Genomic DNA, 21,999 nt, shown 5'->3' on the forward strand with positions numbered 1-21,999 from the left:
TTGTACTTAATATATTTAAAATGAACACTTACTCATAGTAAAAATCCAAGTTAATCCCTTAAAAATACTGTATAAATAGGCCACTTCACGAAGAAAAATGACAAATTGTCAGAGAATAAAGACATGTTCTTATCCCACACTTCATGAAGAAAAATGTTTCAAATGAAAAATTGAAAATAAAGTTATAACACCTTAATAGAAACATTTATCCCAGACATAGAAGTGGTTAAAACAAACTTATCTTCTGAGATATTAGAAATAACAGAATCTCTTTAGAAGAGTATTTCAAAGTCTTCTGGGTAAGGTTCAGTTTAGTGATTAGTCATAGATCACTGCTTTAAAATGCAAACTGCACAACTAGGGGGGAAAATCTATGTCAAGCACTAATCTAGTGTGTCTACTTTTTGCCAAGCACTGTGCTGTGTATATCTTTTCATTTTGCAACCATTTCTAAGTTATCATGCACAGGAAAAGAACTCAGTAGTTAATAATATTAATACTTCTAGCAAAGGCTGTTACCAACATTCCAGAAACAGCTTTCTGTGACAGTTTAGACACTGTCAAACTTTTGGAGAAACTACTAGCTTGTGACCAAAAGTAAGTTCAAAGGACTAAATATACAGAAAGGCAACAATTCTGGATAGAACAGTTAAAAAAAGAAAAGATTACATTGCTACATTGGTTGAAACTGCAATAAAAATAGAGATTTGCCCCTGGAGACTCTTTTACTGTAGTAACATTACAGAAAACAAGGGCTAAGAGATCTTAAAGATCTGTAAGATACATTATCCCATACCACTTCCATATTTCCATAATTCACAAAAGCTTTAAACCAAGGTCAGACAACTCAGTATTTCTTGTCAACCTGCTCGTCTGTCCTTCCAACTCAGAAATGATTGAGTGGACATACAAATTCATCCCTCCATGGTCCTCCATTTTATCAGTTATTTTCTTAAAGAAGCATTTATAGCTTGCCCTCTCCACCCCCAAAGAAATCAGTCAACACCCTAGGGTACTGTCTCAAAATAAATACACTCCAGCTAGTATATACTATGAGGGGCACTTAGACGTCAGATTTGTTATGTAAAATGACCAAACTAACAAAATTAATATAATTCTAAGGATTTAAAGGCCATGTGTTTACATTATTGTGTTTTAAATTAAGGTGTTCATATAACATCCAATTTGGGACAGTTTTGAGAAAGGAGGTGTTCGTGTTATTAATAATTATGCCATGAAGACAGATATATATCTGGACTGTCTTGGCAAATTAGAATGTAAGGTGACTATAATAGAAGTTCATACAAGATAGGCATAACTAAGATGTTAATAACTAAGTGTGCAGAGAACAAGAAAGACATAAAGTAATTCCCTTCTAGGACTTTTCTGTTAGTAAAAGATATCAATACTTCTTAATTTTTTAAAATCATACTATTTCCCCAAATGTTCTCCATTTCTAATATCCCTTAATGTCACCAGTAAACATTATCACATGTTGTTACTTCCAATATGAAGCAGTATTGTAAATAGTCAAGGCACTCATAAGTTCAAATTGCCATTTAAGCACTATTAATAGTCTTGGGCCATAAAATTAACCACTTCGAGCTTCAGTTTCCTCATCGATAAAGTAAGAATAATAATAAAGCTACTGTCAAAGAGTTTTTATGAGGCTAGAATGAAATAACATAGCTGCTTAGAACAGCATCTAGCACATAGTAGACATAAATATTAGGTATCTTCATTACTGAAAATATGAATCTTTTAATACAGGGTGAGGCAAAAGGAGGCTTACAGTTGCTAGTAAGAGAAACAGTTTATTCATGTATTATTATTAGTTATATTATTTTCCATATGAGTAACTGTAAACCTATTTTTGCCCCACCCTGTATATACATAGTAGATAGCAGCATTAAAATTTAAACCCATCTGTTTAATTCTAAGGTACTGTTGTACATTCAACTACACAGAAGATGGTTCTTTTTAAGCATAGTGTAATCCATCAATGTTTCTGAAATTTCCAATAATAGGCCACCACTAAATATAATGAATAAAACAGTTTAAGATATTATTATGATATTCGGCCCATATGTGGGTATTTATTATAGTGGATAAAGTTTAAGATAGAATTAAGATAGGAATTTATGCAGATGAAATTATGCTTAGGTATTTAAAAACTATTTGAAATAGCTGGTTTCCATTATATATATACATATATAAAATAGGTATATGCCTCTGCAGTATAGCTTGAAAACACTACATGGATTAGCTTTGCTCTTTTTAAGTCATATGACATAACACAAATAGGTAGGTCTTTTGATGAAAATGTGCTATGAAAAAAATGGAATGAGTTTATGAATGAATACAAACCTGTTTCTATTTGTGAATGAATAACTAGAAGAAACTACCCTTCTGATGATGGGCATGATCTATAAAAACCAATACATATGCAAATAGGTCTCTATGTAATGCAGTGCTTTGTACATTAGAGGTTTAAAACTTAAGACATAATAAGGACAACTTTATTTTTTAAAGAAAAAGTCAAGAATAGGCCAATCCATTAAAAAAGGATGTCACATTAAAAAAATAACAAGCAATTTTAGAAAACTCAAGAACCAGAAATTTAAGGCTGCTTTTATTTATTAAAATGAGTGAATTCTGGGATAAAACAAAAACAAAAAACCTCACCTGTCAGGAAAGGAGGAGAAGACTGGTGAGAGAGAGACAGGCAAAGAAGGAAATCCCAGAAGGTTCCCTGCTGCCTGTGAGATGAGGAAAGATAGAAAGACTTGTGGGAGAGAGAACCCAGAGACAGAAACCTGGGTAGGTTTCTTAGCTATCTCTTGGAGGTAACAGAATTAGTTGGTAAACTGTTAAGAAAAACACTTAATTAGTGAGTAACAGCTTATTTAAAAATACATTTTTACTAGATGAAGGTCACAGAAGCACTAACCTGTTGCTAGCCACCAAAAAAGCAGGAAGTCTAAACCTAGCCACTTTTACTCTGCATTTCTGACATTTCCATTAAGAAAGCCTAGATTTAAGCTTAGATCATTTAACATACTATTCATCCCCGCTTCTCTCTTTCCAAAAACCTCAAATATCCCTCCTCCATCCCCAAATAACTAACTAAACTCTTTCAACTACTGGTTCTCATTATTGATTATGACTTTTTTAAAAAACGGCAATGATATCTTTGGATTTACAAATACTACTTAGAAATGAAGAAAAAAAAAGAGCCAATCTGTAAATATATACATAATGTAGACTTGGGAAGTAAAGTGCTGGGAGGGGGTTATGTCTAAATAGAATTAAGGTAAGGTGTGACTTTACTTGCTCTTAAAAATCATTTTTAAGTTCAAGTTTGTCACAGACTAGACTGAAATATTATTCAACCCTGCTTTTAAGGTATGTTATTCTGCTTTCTAAAGACCAAAGAAAACAAGCAGCAGGGAAAAAAACAAAAGCCCCTTTCAACTGCTTCTTTTTATTCACCAACAGGGTAAATAATGCCTAAACAGACTCCACTGCATTGTAGTGAAACTGTAGTTCTAACTAAAGAATTATTCCCTTTTTCAAATTTTTTTAGGGCCCAGAATTTTACGTTATGCACTGAACTAACAAGTTTACTTTGGCAATACTCATGCTTAAGCACCTTAACTCACCCTTAAATCAGTCCTCTGAAAATGACAAACTCTTTGGAAAACGCTGTTCTGGAGAAGGGGAGGGTTAGCTAGCTGCAGGGTGCCCTCTTGTGGTCCAGAGGAGTGACTGGACTCTTTTTCTGCATCTGAAGAGCACAGATTTGGTTGGAGTGAGTCTCAGGAAGGTCTCTAATCTACCAAAGTAAAATAATCTCCAGGAGCAAGCAATTAATTACACATCTTAGGTCTGTTCACGATTATTTTGTCTTATCAAAGTTCACACTATGTTAGTACTATAGAACATGACAAAATAAAGATGTGATCACAGGGCTTTCATCAACAATTAAGATTTTCTAAATACTCATTAGGTACATGGAAAACTAAGTATTTTTGATGCCTTAAATAATATAATGATGAGATTAAGTGGGATCCCCCAAGTCATAGATTAACAGGACTGATAAAAAGCATTAATAAATTTAGAATACCCACTGTGTGCTAATCATTTGAAGCTATCAATCTACTAAGGAGACTAATATAAAACAATAAACTAACCAGTAATATAATAAAGTATATATAAAGATCTGTAAGAAGTCAGATGAGGAAGTATAATTCCACTGCAGACAGCAAAAGGACAATAGATGAGCATCTTTTCCAACAGAGTCTTGTAGAGGATTAGAAGTTTTTTTTAAGCAAACAGCAAACAAGGAGAGATTTTTGGAAGAGAAAATAGTGAACAATTTAGTATGGCTAAAGCAAACAGCATACATATATAAAACAGAAGGACAAGAATCAAGAAGGCTCTTTTCTGAGCAAAGTATTTATGATTCATTACAAAATATAACACATTATTTAACCAATCAACTGGACACATATCTCACACACAAAAAAAGCTGAAAATCACAACTACATAAGTGTATAATCAGAGGTTTTAAAAACCTGCACCATTAACCACTAATTTCAAGATTTACAGTTAAAAAAGGCTAAATGGCTCAAATAATCAAAGTGAAATATACATTCTTAGCATTCATAAATATTTACCTCTCCCATTCCCCGAGATTCTAACGCAAGAGCTTGAAAATCATGATTCATTTCATCCACAAATCAAACCTGTTGAATAACAAAAACAGAATTAGTAGAAAGAAAAATTTAAATAATGGACTGCATCAACTATTTTTATATTAATTTTTATATTATATTACAGTTACTACTGATGTTAGCATGAGTGGAGATGGGCAAGAACAGATTTCTCTATGAAGACAGGTTTTCCTAAACAGAGCACATGACAGCAATCTACATTAAAAACTGTGTGCCAGCCTGGCCAGTGTGGTTCAGTGGTTGAGTGTCAACCCATGCACCAAGAGGTGGCTAGTTCAATTCCCGGTCAGTGCACATGCCTGGGTTGCAGGTTTGATCCCCAGTGTGTGGGGTGCAGGAGGCAGCCGATCAATGTTGATGTTTCTCTCTCCCTAAACTCAATAAAAAAGTATTTTTAAAAATTGTGTGGGAAAAGAAAACCTACTAGTTTCTTGAGCAAAAGAATAGAAGGAAAATAAAGAGCAGAGAGGAAGCAAGCTCAAGTACTAAAGTGTAGTTATCTTTTTTTATATTGCAGTTCCTATTATATAATTATTTTGCATTACATCTTTCAGTTAAGGTTTTTCATAATTCCTCAGCATTTCATTATTTGTAGATCTCATTGCAATAAAAAAACTTCACTAAAATTACTTTAGTGATGATATAGTTCAAAGCAACGCATAAATTAATCAGCTGTAATTATAATGCTCATGTTTTCTTTTCTTTTTTTTAATATATTTTATTGATTTTTTACAGAGAGGAAGGGAGAGAGATAGAGAGTTAGAAACATCGATAAGCTGCCTCCTGCACATCTCCTACTGGGGATGTGGCCGCAACCCAGATACATGCCCTTGACCGGAATCGAACCTGGGACCTTTCAGTCCGCAGGCCGACGCTCTATCCACTGAGCCAAACCGGTTTCGGCTCATGTTTTCTTAAGAATAATTCCTTTCCATTCCTCTCAAACACAAACTAAAACATGTATTTATTTTTTCCACTTCTAACATAGTTGAAATTGCTTTTTATTTTTCATATGACAATGTATATGTTTTGAGTCAAAGGCCCTTGCCTCATAGTGTTACATATTGCTGGAGAAAAGCACTTAAGCCTAAAATAAATGCATAGCCCTCAAAGTTTTGGGCCTTACAATATAATCCTGTTATTTTTTCCAGTCAGTTATCTCTCTCAAAAATTTCATAGCATTTTTATGTTTCAAAGCACTCCCTCCTTCCTGTAATACTGCTCTCTGTTGCTACTTTGTCCCTTATAATTCTTCTTTTTTACTTTCTTATGTGTCTAGTTGCTTCTTCACAGACTAATTGTCACCTCAACTCATAAATTAATGCTAGTGTTTACTTAGTATTCTATCCAAAATACTCTCTTTTCTATCCTTTGTTCTGAGCAATCTCTTCAACTCTAATTGCTTTGAGAAATATATGTATATTCTTAGGACCCTCACCTCCATATTCATATTTCTAAACCAACTCTCTCTCCTCTTCAAAATTTCCAACTATCTTTGCCTTCAATAGAAACATACACACACACACACACACACACACACACACACACACACAAAAGAGAGCAAAAAAAAAAAATCATAGACTAGAAGAACAATATCCACAAATCACATATCCAATATAGGATCTGTATCCAGAATATATGAAAAACTTTTTAAAAATAAGGAGAATAAATAACCCAATTTTAAAATGGGCAAAAGATCTGAACAGATACTATATCAAAGATATGTGGTATTGCATGATCTCACTCATATGTGGAATCTAATGAACAAAATAAACTGATAAACAAAACAGACCCAGAGACATAGAAGCATGGAACAGACTGTTGAACCTCAGAGAGAAGGAGGGGAGGGTGGGTGGGTGGTTAAGAGATCAACCAAAGAACTTGTATGTTTAACCCATGAACACAGACAATAGGGCAGTGGTGAAGGTCTGGGCGGGGCGGGGGGGACTAGAAGAGGTCAATGGGGGAAAAAGGGGACATATGTAATACTTTCAACAATAAATAATTATTAAATGAAAAATAAACTAAAGTTAAAAGAAAAAGTTCAGGGTTAAAATGACACAGAGGACCCATGAAATGCACTGACTGTAATGTCTGTTAATCTCTATACTGTACTACTGATAACACTGAAATAAAGATCCTCAGGATCTTCGTGGTACCAGAAGGGCATTAAAAAATGTTTTTGGTGTCTTATTGAAAAAAAGAAAAAGATATGTGGCAGCAAATAACTATTCTTTTCTCTTAACTTGTTAGGAAAGCTGGTTCACCAACAGTTCTCACACAACCAACATTTCATTCATCCATTAGTTCAATAAGCTTTTACTGGGCATGTTCAATGTGTAAGATTTTTCTTTTTTAGAGAGAGAGAGGGAGGGAGGGAGAAACAGAGATGTGAGAGGGAAATATCCATTGGCTGCCTCCTGTTATACCCCATACTGGGAAAATTGAACCAGAAACCTTCAGTGCACAGGACTACACCCCAGCAGCCAGGGCAATGTGTAAGATTTTGTAAAGAAAACAATGAGTTAAAATATGACCACTGTTCTCAAAGAGTTTAAATTAGCCTGATATGTTTTATGGTAATTGGAGGAGTAGCTCCTACCAAACCAAACAAACCCTCCTAGAGATAACAATATACTCTGGACAAAATAAACAAAAATAAAGCTATCACTTAAAATAAGTAGATAAAATAACTGAAATCCCTATAAACAACCCAGTCTTAAAGGCTTGAAGATCCAAGTAACAGAGTTTGGAACAAAAAGAGCAGCTGGAAACTAAGAAGGGAAGTCTCAAAAAGGAGGCAACCAAATTCTGCTCAGATTTTTAGACAATCTCTATATTCCACATGTGGAATAGATTCCAAGCAGCCCGATTAAAGTGAAAAGAACTAAACAAAATATCTGCTGCTGACCACCACAAAAGTCACAGAGTTTGAGTCCCATGAAAACAAAAACAATCAGAAACCAATATTCTCCATAGAATTTAGAGCATTTTCAATGTAAAATATGTCTAGAACACAAACCAAAATTATTAGACATGAAAAAAGAAAAAACACCAAAATTATTAGACATATATAGATACCAAAAAACTCCATTAATAAAGACCAACCCCAAGATGACCCAGAGTTAGAATTAGCAAAGATCTTAAAGCAACTACTATAACTTTGTTCAGAGATAAAAGAAAAAAACATGGTACTAATGAAAGAAAAAATACAAAATTTCAGCAAAGCAAAACTATAGAAAGAACCAAAAGGAAACCCTAAAACTGAAAATAAATAAATAAATAAATAAATAAATAAATAAATACATTTTAAATGTCACTGGATGCACCTAACAGCAGACTGGAAATAAAGCAGACTGATGAATTTGAAGTCAGATCAATAGACATTTCCAATTTGAAGAAAGAGAAAAAGAGGAGAGAATGAGGTGGGAAAATTATTTGAAGAAACAATAGCCACAAATTCCCCTCAATTTCATGAAAGCAAAATTTACAGACTCAAGATACCAATGAACCCTAGGCAAGATAAATGGGAAAAACCCATACCCATGTACATCCTAATGAAAATGCTGGAAACCAAAGATAAAAATAAAATCCTGAAAAGAGCTAGAGGAAAAAACATTACAGAAAGGGGAAAATTATATAAATGACCACTGACTATGCACTAGAACAGGGGTGGGCAAACTTTTTGACTCAAGGGCCACAATGGGTTCTTAAACTGGACAGGAGGGCAGGAACAAAAGCATGGATGGAGTGTTTGTGTGAACTAATATAAATTCAAAGTAAACATCATTACATAAAAGGGTACGGTCTTTTTTTTTTTTTTTAGTTTTATTCATTTCATTTTTTTTAGTTTTATTCATTTAAAACGGGCCGGATCCTGCGGGCCGTAGTTTGCCCACGGCTGCACTAGAAACAATCGGGACCAGAATATAAAGGACCAGACTTTAAAGTGCTGAAAGAAGAAAAAAATGCCAAACTAGAATTTTATCTGATGGAAATAACTTTAAAGAACAAAGGCTAAAACAAAGACATTTTTAAATAAAAAGAAAATCCATTACAACAGACTTCTAGCTCAAGAAATGCTTTAAAAGAAATTCTTCAGGCTAAAGAGGAACATACCAGATGGAAATTCAGATGATCAGGAAGGACTAAAGAGCACCAAAAATGGAAGAATGTGCGTTAAGTACAGAAGACTATTTTTTCCTCTTAATTTCTTTAAAATACATAAGTCCATTTAAAGCAGAAATTTCAACACTGTATTATGAATTTTATAACATCTGTAGAACTACTTTACATGTACATTCAATATCCACTATAATAAATATTTCTAGCCATACCGTCATGACACTGAGTTTTAAAGCAAAACCCAGTTTAAGATCAAAATATTCTTTTATCACACAACACATACATATATACATAAAATTTTATATACATATATACCCCCAATTATCAAGATAAGAAATCTTAGTCGGAATATATCCTATCATTTTGTAACATATAATCTAAATTCTTTATCGTAATACTAGTGGCCCAGGGCACGAAACTCATGCACATTAAAAAGGAATTAGAGGAGATATTTTAATATTGCTATTTGCCCTTTCTCTATAATAGAAGTGTCAGAGATTAAAGAAAATTAGTAAAATGTATATGAAAATCTCCCTCCTGTCAGAGTCTGGGGCGCACCACAGGACCCAGAGTCAAGTCCTCGCCCACCCGTGCGCGCCTCGAAATCGCGCGATACCCAGACCCGGCTGGCCCCACCCCTGTCAAGCCCCACAGGGCGGGGGGCGCAGCCTCAGGTCCCCTGGCCCCGGCGCGCGACGGCATGAGGGCTTGATGACCATTTGCATATTAGCTCTTTATTATATAGGGTTATATAGGATGACACACTAATGACTTAGTATAGTCTACTTTAAACATCTTTGATTCTAAGTTTCTTTTAAAAAATTTTTTAAAAAAATATATTTTATTGATTTTTTACAGAGAGGAGGGGAGAGGGATAGAGAGTTAGAAACATCGATGAGAGAGAAACATCGATCAGCTGCCTCCTGCACACCCCCCACTGGGGATGTGCCCGCAACCAAGGTACATGCCCTTGACTGGAATCGAACCTGGGACCCTTGAGTCCGCAGGCCGACGCTCTATCCACTGAGCCAAACCGGTTAGGGCGATTTCTAAGTTTCTTTAAATTTCCCTACATTTGGACAAAGTACACTCATTATTCTATAAGTTCTTCATAGGATTTCATATTGCTCTTGATCCTATGCCCTTTATATTCTTTTTCTAAGATTTACAATTATGATCTCATTTTCTCTCAAGTCTTCTATCTATAGCCCTTATATTTTCTAGATCGCCTAATGGTGAATCATATGAAAGCTTCATGATAATACTAACATGTTATCAGGAATCACCTATTTTTTACACAACTTTCTAATTTCTTAAGAATGCTACAAATTTAGTCCTGGCCAAACCAGTGTGGCTCAGTTGGTTGAATGTCATCCCATGTACCAAAAAGTCAGGGTTTCAGCCGATCAATGCTTCTCTGTCTCTCCCTCTCCCTTCCTCTCTAAAATCAATAAAAACATTTTTAAGAATGCTGCAAATATAAATCCTATCAGATTGACAATGCATCCACATAATTCTGACTTCATAATTCAATTTATAAAATATATTAAACTAGATGCCTGGTGCACAGATCCGTGCACATTCAAAAGAAATTAATTAGAAGAAATATTTTAATATTGCTATCTGCCCTTTCTCTATAATAGAAGTGTCAACCAAATTCATGATCGACAATGACAGATCAAAACACAAGCGTGCGGTTGGCACCAGGGAGAGCTTTACTATGTATCATACATGCACGAGTCAACTTAGCCATATATATATATAATAAACTTGCTTAATTAGACCTGTTTTCTGATTTAGCTAAACTTTTTCGAGCCCAGAGAAGCACCTCAACTTCTTTTTCAGGTAACTGTCAGCAACACAGCAGTAAATATCAACACGAAAAACATTATTGTAGATGACGCAGGGAGAATAAAGGGTAAAATATTTAACTGCAAGAGTGTTTGACTATACTCTGCGCAGTGAGAAAACCTGAAGTCATTTTCAAGGTTCACCATTTCTTACTTCTTTTCAGTAGGGTTAAGTTTTGAAACTTTCTAAATCTCCGTTTTCTGGCTAATGTAAAGAAAATAGGATTCTACCAAGTTTCCTATCTACCTACTCCAGGACTTCTGTGAGGATCAAATGAGATGAAGAAAACATTTCATAGACATTTGGTTAAAGTGTAAAATGTTTCTACCTGGCTATAAAACAAGTCGTGTTCCAAGAAGGCTAGTTGCTAGGGAGAGGAAGCCAGGCGTTGCTATGTGATGTCATTACCCAGTACCCACAGCGACTGTTTCGGGCTGGGCTGGGCTGTGGGCCCAATTTTGCACTATGGGGTGTTGGCAACATTGGCTGCAATTTTGGTGGGCTGTTGCTCCAGGGTGGTAACAGGGCCTATGTCCCACTTAGGGGAAGCTGAGTGTTGCTTTTACGGCACCAGGTCCATGGTGCCGTTTCTTTGTAAACCAGAGGCCCAGTGCACAAAATCTGTGCACAGGGGGAGGGGGGGGAGAGAGAGAAAGAGGGGTCTCTCAGCCCGGCCTGCACCCTCTTGCAATCCAGCGCCCCTTGGGGGATGTCCAACCATTGGTTTAGGCCCGATTCCTGTGGGATCAGGCCTAAACCGGCAGTCGGACATCCCTCTCCCAATCTGGTACCACTGGCTCCTAACTGCTTGCCTGCCTGCCTGATCGTCCCTAATCGCCTCTACCTGCCTGCCTGATCACCCCTAACCCCTCTGCCTCAGCCCCCATCACAGAGGCTTCATCTGGAAGGTGGTTTGGCTGTCCGGTCTAATTAGCATATAACACTATTATTATAGATGGCCAGTGCGCATCACGGCAGACCCTGTATTGAGCATCTGCCCCCTGGTGGTCAGTGCACATCATAGCGACTGGTCAGACAGACACTTAGCATTTTAGCCTTTTATATGTATAGATGATACCCCCAATGTGGTAGAGTAGAAATAGTATTTGATTTAGATTCAGAATATAAGAGTTCACAGTTTGATTTTTGCCAAGTGTCTACTCCCTAAATCTTAATTTACTTATCTGTTGTGAAGGTCAAAGAGGTAATGTATTCAAAAGTTCTTTGGTGTGGCTCAGTGGTTGAGCATCAACTCATGAACCAAGAGGATACTGGCTCGATTCCCCAGTTAGGGCACATGCCTGGGTTGGGGGCCCAATCCCCACTAAGGGCCGTGCAGGAGCCAATCTCTCTCACTGATATTTCTCTCTATCCCTCTCTCCCTTCTCTCTCTTTCCCTAATATTGTATTTGGAAAAATATGAATCATCATCAAGAGCATCATTATAGACTACTCTAGAAAGAACGGACACTGCCTTGGCCAGTGTGGCTTGGCTGATTAGGAGTCAACCCATGCACTGGAAGGTTGCTGGATTGATTCCGGGTCAGGGCACAAGCCTGGGTTATGGGATGGATCCCCACTAGGGCCATGCAGGAGGGAACCAATTGATATTTTGCTTTCACATGGATGTTACTCTCATTCTCAAAATCAATTTTTAAAATTTTAAAAGCAAAAGAAAGAATTGATAACTTTTTGAGGCTCTTTGGGTGCTCAGTGTTTGTCTTGTTAGTATTCCAGCCTCCTGCCTTGCTGTCAGGTTAAGCATCACTTGACTTGAAAGTTATAGCACCACTTCTAATATTTCTAATTAGGTTACTTTGAATTTGCAGTAACCTGTAACCTGAGATATCCAAGTATGGTAGATTTTTAAGAGTAAACAGGCTCTAAGAAGGAAATTACCTCTAACAAACACAAGAACACATTTTAAAATTACAATCCTTTAGGAAAGCAATTTGGCATCATATCTATATCAGTGCATCTATCCCTTGAGCCAATCTCCCCAACTTTGAGGATCAATCCTAAGAATAAAACCTAAATATAAAATACCTTTATGTACAAAGATATTTACAGTTGTGTTGCTTGCAATCCTGAAATTATTAACTGCATAACTGTCCCACAATAGGTAATACAGCACTACTATAAAATGGAGTATCATGTAGCTTATAAAAATATTTGAGTTTATAATTTAGAAAATGCTCGTATAGTAATGTTAAAAAATATTGAAAGGAAATAAAACAAAATCCATAGTTCTTATGTGATCAGAGTACACCAATTCTTTTATCTATTTATCTGAATTTTATTGCCTTTCTACAATAAGTCTGTATAACTGATGAGAGAAGGAAGATTTTTATTATTAAAAAAGAAACTTAGTAGTAGACTTAAGAAATTTTCTCGCCCTGGCTAGGTAGCTAAGTTGGTTAGACTGTCATCCCAATACGCCAAGATAGCAGGTTCGATCCCTGGTCAGGGCACATACAAAAATCAACCAACAAATAGATGAATAAATGGAGCAACAAAAATCATTGTCTCTGTCTCTGTCTCCCTCCCTCCCTCTCTCTCAAATTAATCAATAAATAAAGAAGCATAACAAAAAAATTTTCCCCCAAGAGTAAAGCACTGAAACTTTACTGAAGCTCTTTTTTGCTTACTTTTAGGTTTTCTTTTTTTCTTTTTTTTAAAAATATATTTTATTGATTTTTTACAGAGAGGAAGGGAGAGAGATAGAGAGTTAGAAACATCGATGAGAGAGAAACATCGATCAGCTGCCTCCTGCACATCTCCTACTGGGGATGTGCCCGCAACCCAGGTACATGCTCTTGACCGGAATCGAACCTGGGACCTTTCAGTCCGCAGGCCGATGCTCTATCCACTGAGCCAAACCGGTTTTGGCTACTTTTAGGTTTTCATCTGTGGTTCAAATAGATGAGGTCATAAGGTAAAGAACCTCTGGATAAATGTGATAGGTCTCTTACCACTATCGATCAATTCTTTCATTTGCCCAGCACAGGGATCAACAAACATTTTCTCTAAAGAGCTAGACAGCAAACATTTTAGGCTTTGTGGGTCTCTGCTGGAGCTTCTGAACTTTGCATTTTTAGCACAAAAACAGACATAAACGATATAGAAGTAAAAGAGCATGGATGTGTCCTAATGAAACATTATTAACAGTGAAATCTGAATTTCATAAGTATTTAATGTGTCACAAAATTATTCTTCTTTTGATTCCCCCCCCCCCCCCCCAACATTTAAAAACCAATCATAGATAGGGGGCCTGGCCTGCAGGTCATCGTTTGCTGACCTCTCCTTCAATGCATTTACTCTCTTGACTGCTTCACACAAAAAAAGTAGACAATCCACTCTCAAATATGAGGAAACCAAGAGTTAAGCATCAGGGCTTCGTTTTCAACTTTTTCAATTATTCTATCTACATGCATTTTAAAAAATAATGAAGATTTCAGATCACATTTAACCAAAGGTGATTTTATTATTTTCTTTAAGCGATCAAGTAGGTTACAGGGAAAAAACTTTAAAACACTTTAGGGCAATGACTTTCTTTCAGTGGGCTGCAAGGATTTTTAAAACATGCCCCCTGACTATTAGTCACTGGCACTGACCCCTTTTCTTTTTCTTAAACTGTCAAAAAAAAAAAAAAAAGAAAGAAAGAAAAAAGACAACAGCCAACACAATAATCAATAGCCATCTAGTGTGAATGAATCAAAATTACAGATTTTTTTTTTGCCAGATTGGCAACAAATATTTTTTCTGATGTGCCACAGAAGTTTAGTAATTAGTTTATGTGTGCCATGAGATGAAAAGGGTTGAAAATAATAGGTTTAGAGTGCTACCATTTATTTCAAGCAAAAGAAAGAGAATGGAGAACAAAATGGGCAAAACAACGGGACAAAAAGAAAATAAACACTTTCAACTCTCCTGCAATAGCCTCCATATTCCCATAATAAAGTTGAAGGGGCATGGTTAACACATATGCCATAAATGGGACTCAAAATGCCAAACTGCTATGTCCTATATGGCTACAAATGTTGGTATCATCTTGACGGGGGTGGGGGTGGAGATTAAGAATTTGGACATAAATTTGACAAGTTTAGATCTTAGGAAGGAAAAAGAACAATCCTTTCTTCTAATGAGCAACAGAATATCTAACAATCAGTTACATAATATTGAACTATGTTTACTTACAGAAAATGTATTCAGGAGTATTTATATATAGTACACAGTACTGCTTAGGGTGTAAAAGAAACTTCCCAATATTACTTCCTTTAATAATTAAACAATTAGCATTTGCTAATATAGAAGATACATAATAGAAACTTTTCTAGGGCTAAGAACCTGTGAAATCTTGAGATAAGTTTGAATTAAAGTTAGTTTTTGAGGTTATAATTATGCTTCCTAGCAAAAGAACAGTGTTTTACTGAATTCTAAAATCCAACATTACAGGCATACATCATTTTATTACAATTCCCTTTATTGCACTTCTCAAATGTGTTTTTACAATTTAAAGGCAAGACCCTTTATCAACAAAAAGATTACCACTTGCTTAATTGTGATCCATGCTTTATTGTGGTGGTCTGGAACCAAACCAAAAATATCTCCAAGGTATGCCTGAAGCTAATTTTTCTGTAAGCAGCATTATTACTAATTATGTGAGAAAAAAAGATAAAGTACATCAAATAACTTGGTTAAGTTCTGTCAGTTTTTAGATGTACTAATGTATGTTCCAAAACGTTTACAAATAGTGTAAAGAACCAAGAATATGCATTAATAAGTATTATACATTTATATCATTAAGAGTACTAATTTTTTTCAGTGAGCATCTGATCCAGTTCCTCACCATCCTATATAATAAGATGTAATATGCAAATGGTCATAATGCCATGACGCGTCACGACCAAATCACGGATCAGCAGAAGAGTGGGGGGGGGAGGAGAAGCTACTGGAGGGCAGCAGCGAGCTACTGGCCCAGGGCTACTAGTATGCCTATAGTAAAAAATAAGTTAGGAGAAAAACCCATTTAGAGCTACAATAAATGGTGTTAAAGCACTTTCTACCATGATATTACATTAATCACATTTTCAAATTAGTTTTATTTTAAGGCCACAGCAGAAATTAAACTCTGGTAAGAGGGAGTAGGGTAGGAACTGTGTGACAGCCACCTAAATGCTCAATACTGAATGAAAAATTTTAAGATATTTTATTAAATATAAATTCAGATCATGAAATCAACTATTATCTGTGGAGTGACCATACATGTCTTCATATATATTAAATAAACAATGCTCATTTTAATAAAGAGATAATGAATAAGGTTATTCCTCAGACTTCTTGTAATGCTAAAGACACCAACATAAAATGACTGAAAGCAACTTCCCCTTGGCACTACTTCTCCAAATTATCCTCTAATACCTAGAGGCTATTGCTACCTTGTCCATGAATTACAAAATTACACAAAAATATTAATTCAAATAAATGTAAGTCAGTACACACCAAGTACTACTTATAAAATATTACTATTATTGGATAGTCATTAAAAACACTACAAGGAAGCCCTAGCTGGTTTGGCTCAGTGGATAGAGCGTCGGCCTACGGACTGAAGGGTTCCGGGTTTGATTCCAGTCAAGGGCACATGCCTGGGTTGTGGGTTCAATTCCCAGTGTGGGGCGTGCAGGAGGCAGCCAATCAATGATTCTCTCTCATCATTGATGTTTTCATCTCTCTCCTTCTCCCTTCCTCTCTGAAATCAATAAAAAATATATTAAAAAAACACACACAAGGAGTATTTTTAATGAACATCATCATTGAGCAAACAAACAGGTGCTGAAATCCTTAAGAAGTACCTTGTCTCTTCAGTATATTAAATGACTTCTACAAATTCACCAAGAAAATAAATGTTTAGCAGTGCTTTTTCTTATCCACGAGAAATATAAACCTAAATCGACTTAAGTATTTATAGACCATTAGCCTTCAACGATTTAACATTAGAAATTTCTACTAATCACCAATACCAAGTAATTGAGTTGAATCAAACACTTTTCTAGTAATATTGGACAAGTCACTTAGCTAGTGGTTGAGTCAAGATCCATACCAACACATTTTGATATCTGCTACTTGTTTGTCCATGTACTTCATGGAGGAATTATGTGTGCTTGTTTTACTTGCATAAAGAACAATATTACTGACAACAATATTGAAGACAAGCTAAGTTTTATGACAAATTTGGCAAGAATGTGTTATCAAGCATCTCGTGGCCTCTATGGCACCCAGGCCTGAAATATTGGGCCTCAATGGGGACCTGGGCATGCTGGTGAAGGCGGGCAAGGAAGGCAAGGATGACGGCTTCGGGGAAGCAGAATATGCTGCCATCAACTCAGGTTGGACCAGATCAATTCCTGTCTGGACCACTTGGTAGAAAACGACCACCTCCATGCCCACCTCCAGGAGCTGCTTGAGTCCAACCAGCAGACTCCCCTTGAGCTCCAGCCCCTATGCTCCAGGAACCCCCAACCCTGATTCCCTGGGCCAGACTCTAGCCTGAGCACTCACCACCTGACTTAAGATACCTTTTCAAGGGTTGGCCTACAGGTCCCCTGGTGGCTCTGCCTGCTTGATCCACTCTTCAGGCACTCCCCGGTGTGTCTGGGCCAACCGCACCCCCATCCAACTTCCCTCTGGGGTCAGGTGTGGACCTGCAACCCAGCCACCTCGCCTCCTCCCCAATTCCTGGGCACTCTCTCCCCAATTCCTGGGCACTCTCTACTTTGCCCAGGCCTTGAATGTCCTCAACAACGAAAAGTATTATCAATATACAGACTCCCAGAAACCAGAAATCTTCAGACTCTAGTTCAAGTCTTCTAAGATTAGAAATTGTATTATTCCAGCACCAGCACTGAGACATTAAATAAAAATTTACCAAACACTTCTGTGCAAGATGCTTTAGCTATTTGAGAGTAATCTTACAGATAGTCTCAAGAAAGCAAAATAGGATAAATAAGTATACATATACTTACATATATGCAAAATATAAGGCCAAGAGATTTTTTCCTTAAAATTCTTTCAAAGGAGAATCACCATATATTTGAGTCCTTACCACGTATCTTGGATTATAAATCATTGTCTCAATTTAAGAAAATATTGTTTAGGGAAGTTCCTTTATTTAAAAAAACAAAATACTGCTTTGAGAAGATCTACACACTAAACCACCTCAATCAATGCCAGTTTTTGATGCTTTTTAGATATCTGAAAGAAACAGGTCAAATAGATGGTAATATAGATGACATGCTTTATAAAATTGTTAGATAATACGAAGTGGCTCTAATGAGTCAAAGATACACGTGGAATGACAAAGATATATTTTAAAATGAGCCTCCCCAAAACCAGTATTGCTAAATTACCATTATTTTGTTATTTACTAATCCATTATCCTAAAAGTGGAAGCAGACATTATATGTCTAATGATGTAATTTAATGAGAAACAGCACCACCACCTATGAAGAATTATTGTCTCAAAAACAAACAAACACCCCACTAACTCAGTCAGTGTGGCCCAGCAGTTGAGCATCAACCCAATAACCAAGAGGTCACTGGTTTGATTCCTAGTCAGGGCACATGACCGTTTGAGGAATTGATCCCCAGTAGAGGGTATGCAGGAGGCAGCTGATTGATGTTTCTCTCTAGCTCTCTCCCTTCTACTCTCTAAAAATCAATAAAAACATATTTTTTAAAAACCCACTAAACTTCAATCTAACTAATGAAGCTGCCAGATCTAAATATTGGTTTATCAGAAATAGGACAGAGATAGAACAAAATCATTATATGATACAAGAAAGTAATTTCCCAGTCCAGAATTTAAAAAAAGGGGGTAGGGGTGGGGGGAACTACCTGGTTTCACTAACATATCTATGACACGAAAGAAATTTTAAAGGGAGAGAGGACTATTATATATACAAAGAGGCTTAAAGATCAAATATACTGTGTAAACCTAGTTTGAATCCTGAGTCTAACAAATCAACTATAAAATACTTTTTGGAGAAAATCAGGGAAATCTGAACACAGAATGGGTATTAGATATTAAGGAAGGTGACACATGTTTTAGGCAAGTCTTCCAATTTTTCATTTTGAGTTAAAAGAAAAAATCACCAAGGAAAAATAATATTAACCTTATGTTTCTAAACATACTGCTACCTGAAACTCTGAGAAGAAAAAACATTTATCTTGCATCAACCTATGTAATAATGCTATACAGTGTTTCACTGGAAAAGCTTAAAAATATTTCCATAAATTCACCTTTTACATTACAAAAGCAATATATTTTTAAATGAAAAAAATGTCTATATTGCTAAACATAAAAATCTAATGTCACAAACTTACCCAGTTATAAATACAATTTTTATTTCAATCACATCTGTCAATAAAATGGCCTCAAACTGTGAAAGCCAAAGCCATGAGATACAAACATTCAGACACTTAAAATATCTGTAAGTCTTAAGAAAATGAAAAAAACACAGACAACTTTCCTATCTTAGAAACGCAGCAAGTTTAAAGGTCACTGAATAAGGAAGCATGTAGAACGTGAGTTCAGGAGACAGGAAGCAACCTCCACTTGAAATTATGAAGATCCTGTCAGTGTCTATAAAAAGGAGACAGTCTGGTCACTGAGAAGATTGGCTCTGGACTCATACTTGGCCCAAGTCTCGGTTCATGGTTATAATTACGTCTGCCAGCTACGATAAGTGCCTACACAGGAAGGCAAATTATCTCTCACCATCAGAAAGATTTATAAACAAGTACGAAAGGTTTAAGCATTAATATGTGTTAAGACTGCATTATTTGGTTTATGTACTTTTAATGCCTAAGAATAACTGACCTATTAAAGTGAAAACCTTGTAAGTCCAATTTAAATATGGCAGTAATTTAGACTGTTTTTTAAAAGTAGAATCTTACTAAATATTGGGACATCTAAGAGAACTTTGGACTCAGACAAATTAAGTTTAAAAAACTATGTATTAAAATTTACTTTGTTTGAAGATGAAGTATGCTAACAGAAAATCTAACTTGAAATAGCTAGACTTGTGAAAGAAACTGGACCTTTAAAAGCAAAAACTAAACAGCTTAAGAACCAGGTTTCTGATATATAACTTTAACTTAATTTTACCAAAAATTGGAATTTTAAAGACATTCTTGCAATAAGGAAAATGCCAACAACCACTTATGATGACTGTGCAGATGAAACAAGTAATCAAGTAATTAAAAAAAAAAAAAAAAAGCCGAGACCGGTTTGGCTCAGTGGATGGAGCGTCGGCCTGCGGACTGAAGGGTCCCAGGTTCGATTCCGGTCGAGGGCATGTACCTGGGTTGCGGGCACATCCCCAGTGGGGGGTGTGCGGGAGGCGGCTGATCGATGTTTCTCTCTCATCGATGTTTCTGACTCTCTGTCTCTCTCCCTTCCTCTCTGTAGAAAATCAATAAAATATATTAAAAAAAAAAAAAAGCAGGATATTAAACGACCAAGAACAAAAGCTTAGCCAATTAAAAATATGTATCTGTATCTTCACAGGATCCCTACGCAGAATTCCTTAAATCACCCTCAAATACGCCGGGGTCACATGGTGTGGTCATCTATTAAACATGAACCTCAGCAGTACACAGGCTTTTTAAACAGTAAACAAGCTTTTAAAATCCTTCGGTAACTTCCTTTATTAAAACTCTTGGCATATAATACCTTTGCAGGTATTCCATTTCTCTTAAGCGTTTAAAAGCATTTTTTTTCCTAATAAAGCTTTCCCTAAAAACCTTTACTAGAAACATCTGTCGCCAGTTCTCTTAAGTTAAAAAAAAATCTCACGAAATACTAAGTCCGGATTTTAATTGACACGATTGTCTTATTACACCCATTGTGTCCGCGATACTGCCCCCCCCCCCCCCCCGCGCCCAATACCAAGAAAAGTTTAAATATGTGTTAGGAGCGTTAAGAAAAGTGCGTTTTCCCTAGCCACGTTCTCAGAAGCAGCACTAACTTTTACAAACGTGCTTGGGCGTAAAACCTTCAACAATTTGTTTTCCCCTCAATGTAGCCCATGCAGACGGGAAGCTGCGGCTACAATGTCTGAAGCCTCCAATCTTTTCTTTGGCCTTAATTTGCATATCCTTGAGTCTCAGAATCTGTTCCAATAACAAAAACACAACATTCTTACTAAACGGCACCCAACCCATCGAACCCAAGTCGCCGTTTCTCTCGCACCCACACCGGTCTGCCGCCAGCTCTGCTCGGGGCCGCGCTCGGGGCCTCGCGACTGCCCACACTGCCTCGCAGACCCACTCCTTCCCCTTCGCCCACTCCCCACACACGCGCTTCTCTGGACCCACCCGGCCTCGCCCCGCTTCCCGAACCCGCGACCCGGCGGCCGGGCGGACCGACAGACAGCTCCGTCTCCCACCTGAGAGCAGGGGGGGGCCCCCAGCGCCGCGAGGTTTCGGCGCGGGGGAGGGCAGGGAGCGGGAAAGCCGAGAGCCCCCAGCGCCCGGCGCACACCCCCTTCCGGCACCCCTCCCCCTGCATTGTGCGAGCGGGCCCAGGCCGCGGCCGTCCCGGGCCCCCGCAGGCCCCGTCCACCCTCCCCTCACCCCTCCATGGGGGGCTGCTCCCGCCGAGGCCGCCACACAAAGCAGCCCCAGCGGCGCCAGAGCACGGAGAGAGGGAGCAAGCGCGACTGACTTACGGGGCTGCTGCGGCCGCGCTGCCTCAGCCGGGGACACCGACCGTTGGGCACACGGCGGCGTCGCTCTTAGACGTCCTCCCCTCCTCCGCCTTCGGTGGCGGCAAGATCTTCTTTCTCCACCTACCTCCCTCCCCCCCACCCCACCTCCTCCTTCTCCTCCCCCTCCTCCTCCTCCGAACCGCCGAGGTACCGAGGGTGAGACACAGAGACTCACAACAACATGGCTGCCGCCGCCGCCTCCCCTCCCCTCCCCCCGCCCACCGGGCGCGCGCAAGGCACTCCGGGAGAAGGAGGAGGCGGGCGCTCGCCTCTCCGCGGCGTCCGACGCTGCTCCCGCGCTCCCGCCGGGGGCTCTGCGCGTGCGCACGCTCCCTGCGCTCGCACGTCTCGGCCGCCCCTCCGGCGCGCTCTCCCCGCCCTCACCTTGCGGGCTCGCGGCCGGTTCTGGGCTCCGCGGCGGCGCCTGGCTGTATTGTGCGCCGGGAGTGGGCGGCGCGGGCGCGGCGTTTCCGAACGCTGCGTTCGGCTGTCTTCCCGCGTGGGGCCTCGACTTCCGA

The 21,999-nt window shown here is 38.0% G+C and overlaps 1 protein-coding gene across 9 annotated transcripts in view; it reads right to left on the reverse strand.

The window, feature by feature from the left end:
• Nucleotides 1-21,561, reverse strand: part of PUM2 (pumilio RNA binding family member 2) — a 74,623-nt gene extending 53,062 nt beyond the window's left edge. For 4 of the 9 annotated variants that reach the window (XM_070428749.1, XM_070428747.1, XM_070428746.1 and 1 more), the window contains exons 1-2: nucleotides 21,443-21,561; nucleotides 4,680-4,748 (exon numbers count right to left, since the gene is read on the reverse strand). In XM_070428749.1, coding sequence (XP_070284850.1) covers nucleotides 4,680-4,730 — 51 coding nt within the window. In that variant the 5' untranslated portion in view covers nucleotides 4,731-4,748; nucleotides 21,443-21,561. Of the gene's footprint in view, nucleotides 1-2,685; nucleotides 2,760-3,662; nucleotides 3,788-4,193; nucleotides 4,243-4,679; nucleotides 4,749-21,442 lie in introns of those variants that run through there. The other 5 variants (XM_070428745.1, XM_070428740.1, XM_070428741.1 and 2 more) reach the window with 5 other exon arrangements.
• Between the last annotated feature and the right edge of the window lie 438 nt (nucleotides 21,562-21,999).

This window comes from Myotis yumanensis, unplaced genomic scaffold (genome assembly GCF_028538775.1).
Source record: "Myotis yumanensis isolate MYYU_CA2020_CCGP unplaced genomic scaffold, mMyoYum1.0.hap1 SCAF_11, whole genome shotgun sequence".
Classification (NCBI taxonomy): domain Eukaryota; kingdom Metazoa; phylum Chordata; class Mammalia; order Chiroptera; family Vespertilionidae; genus Myotis; species Myotis yumanensis.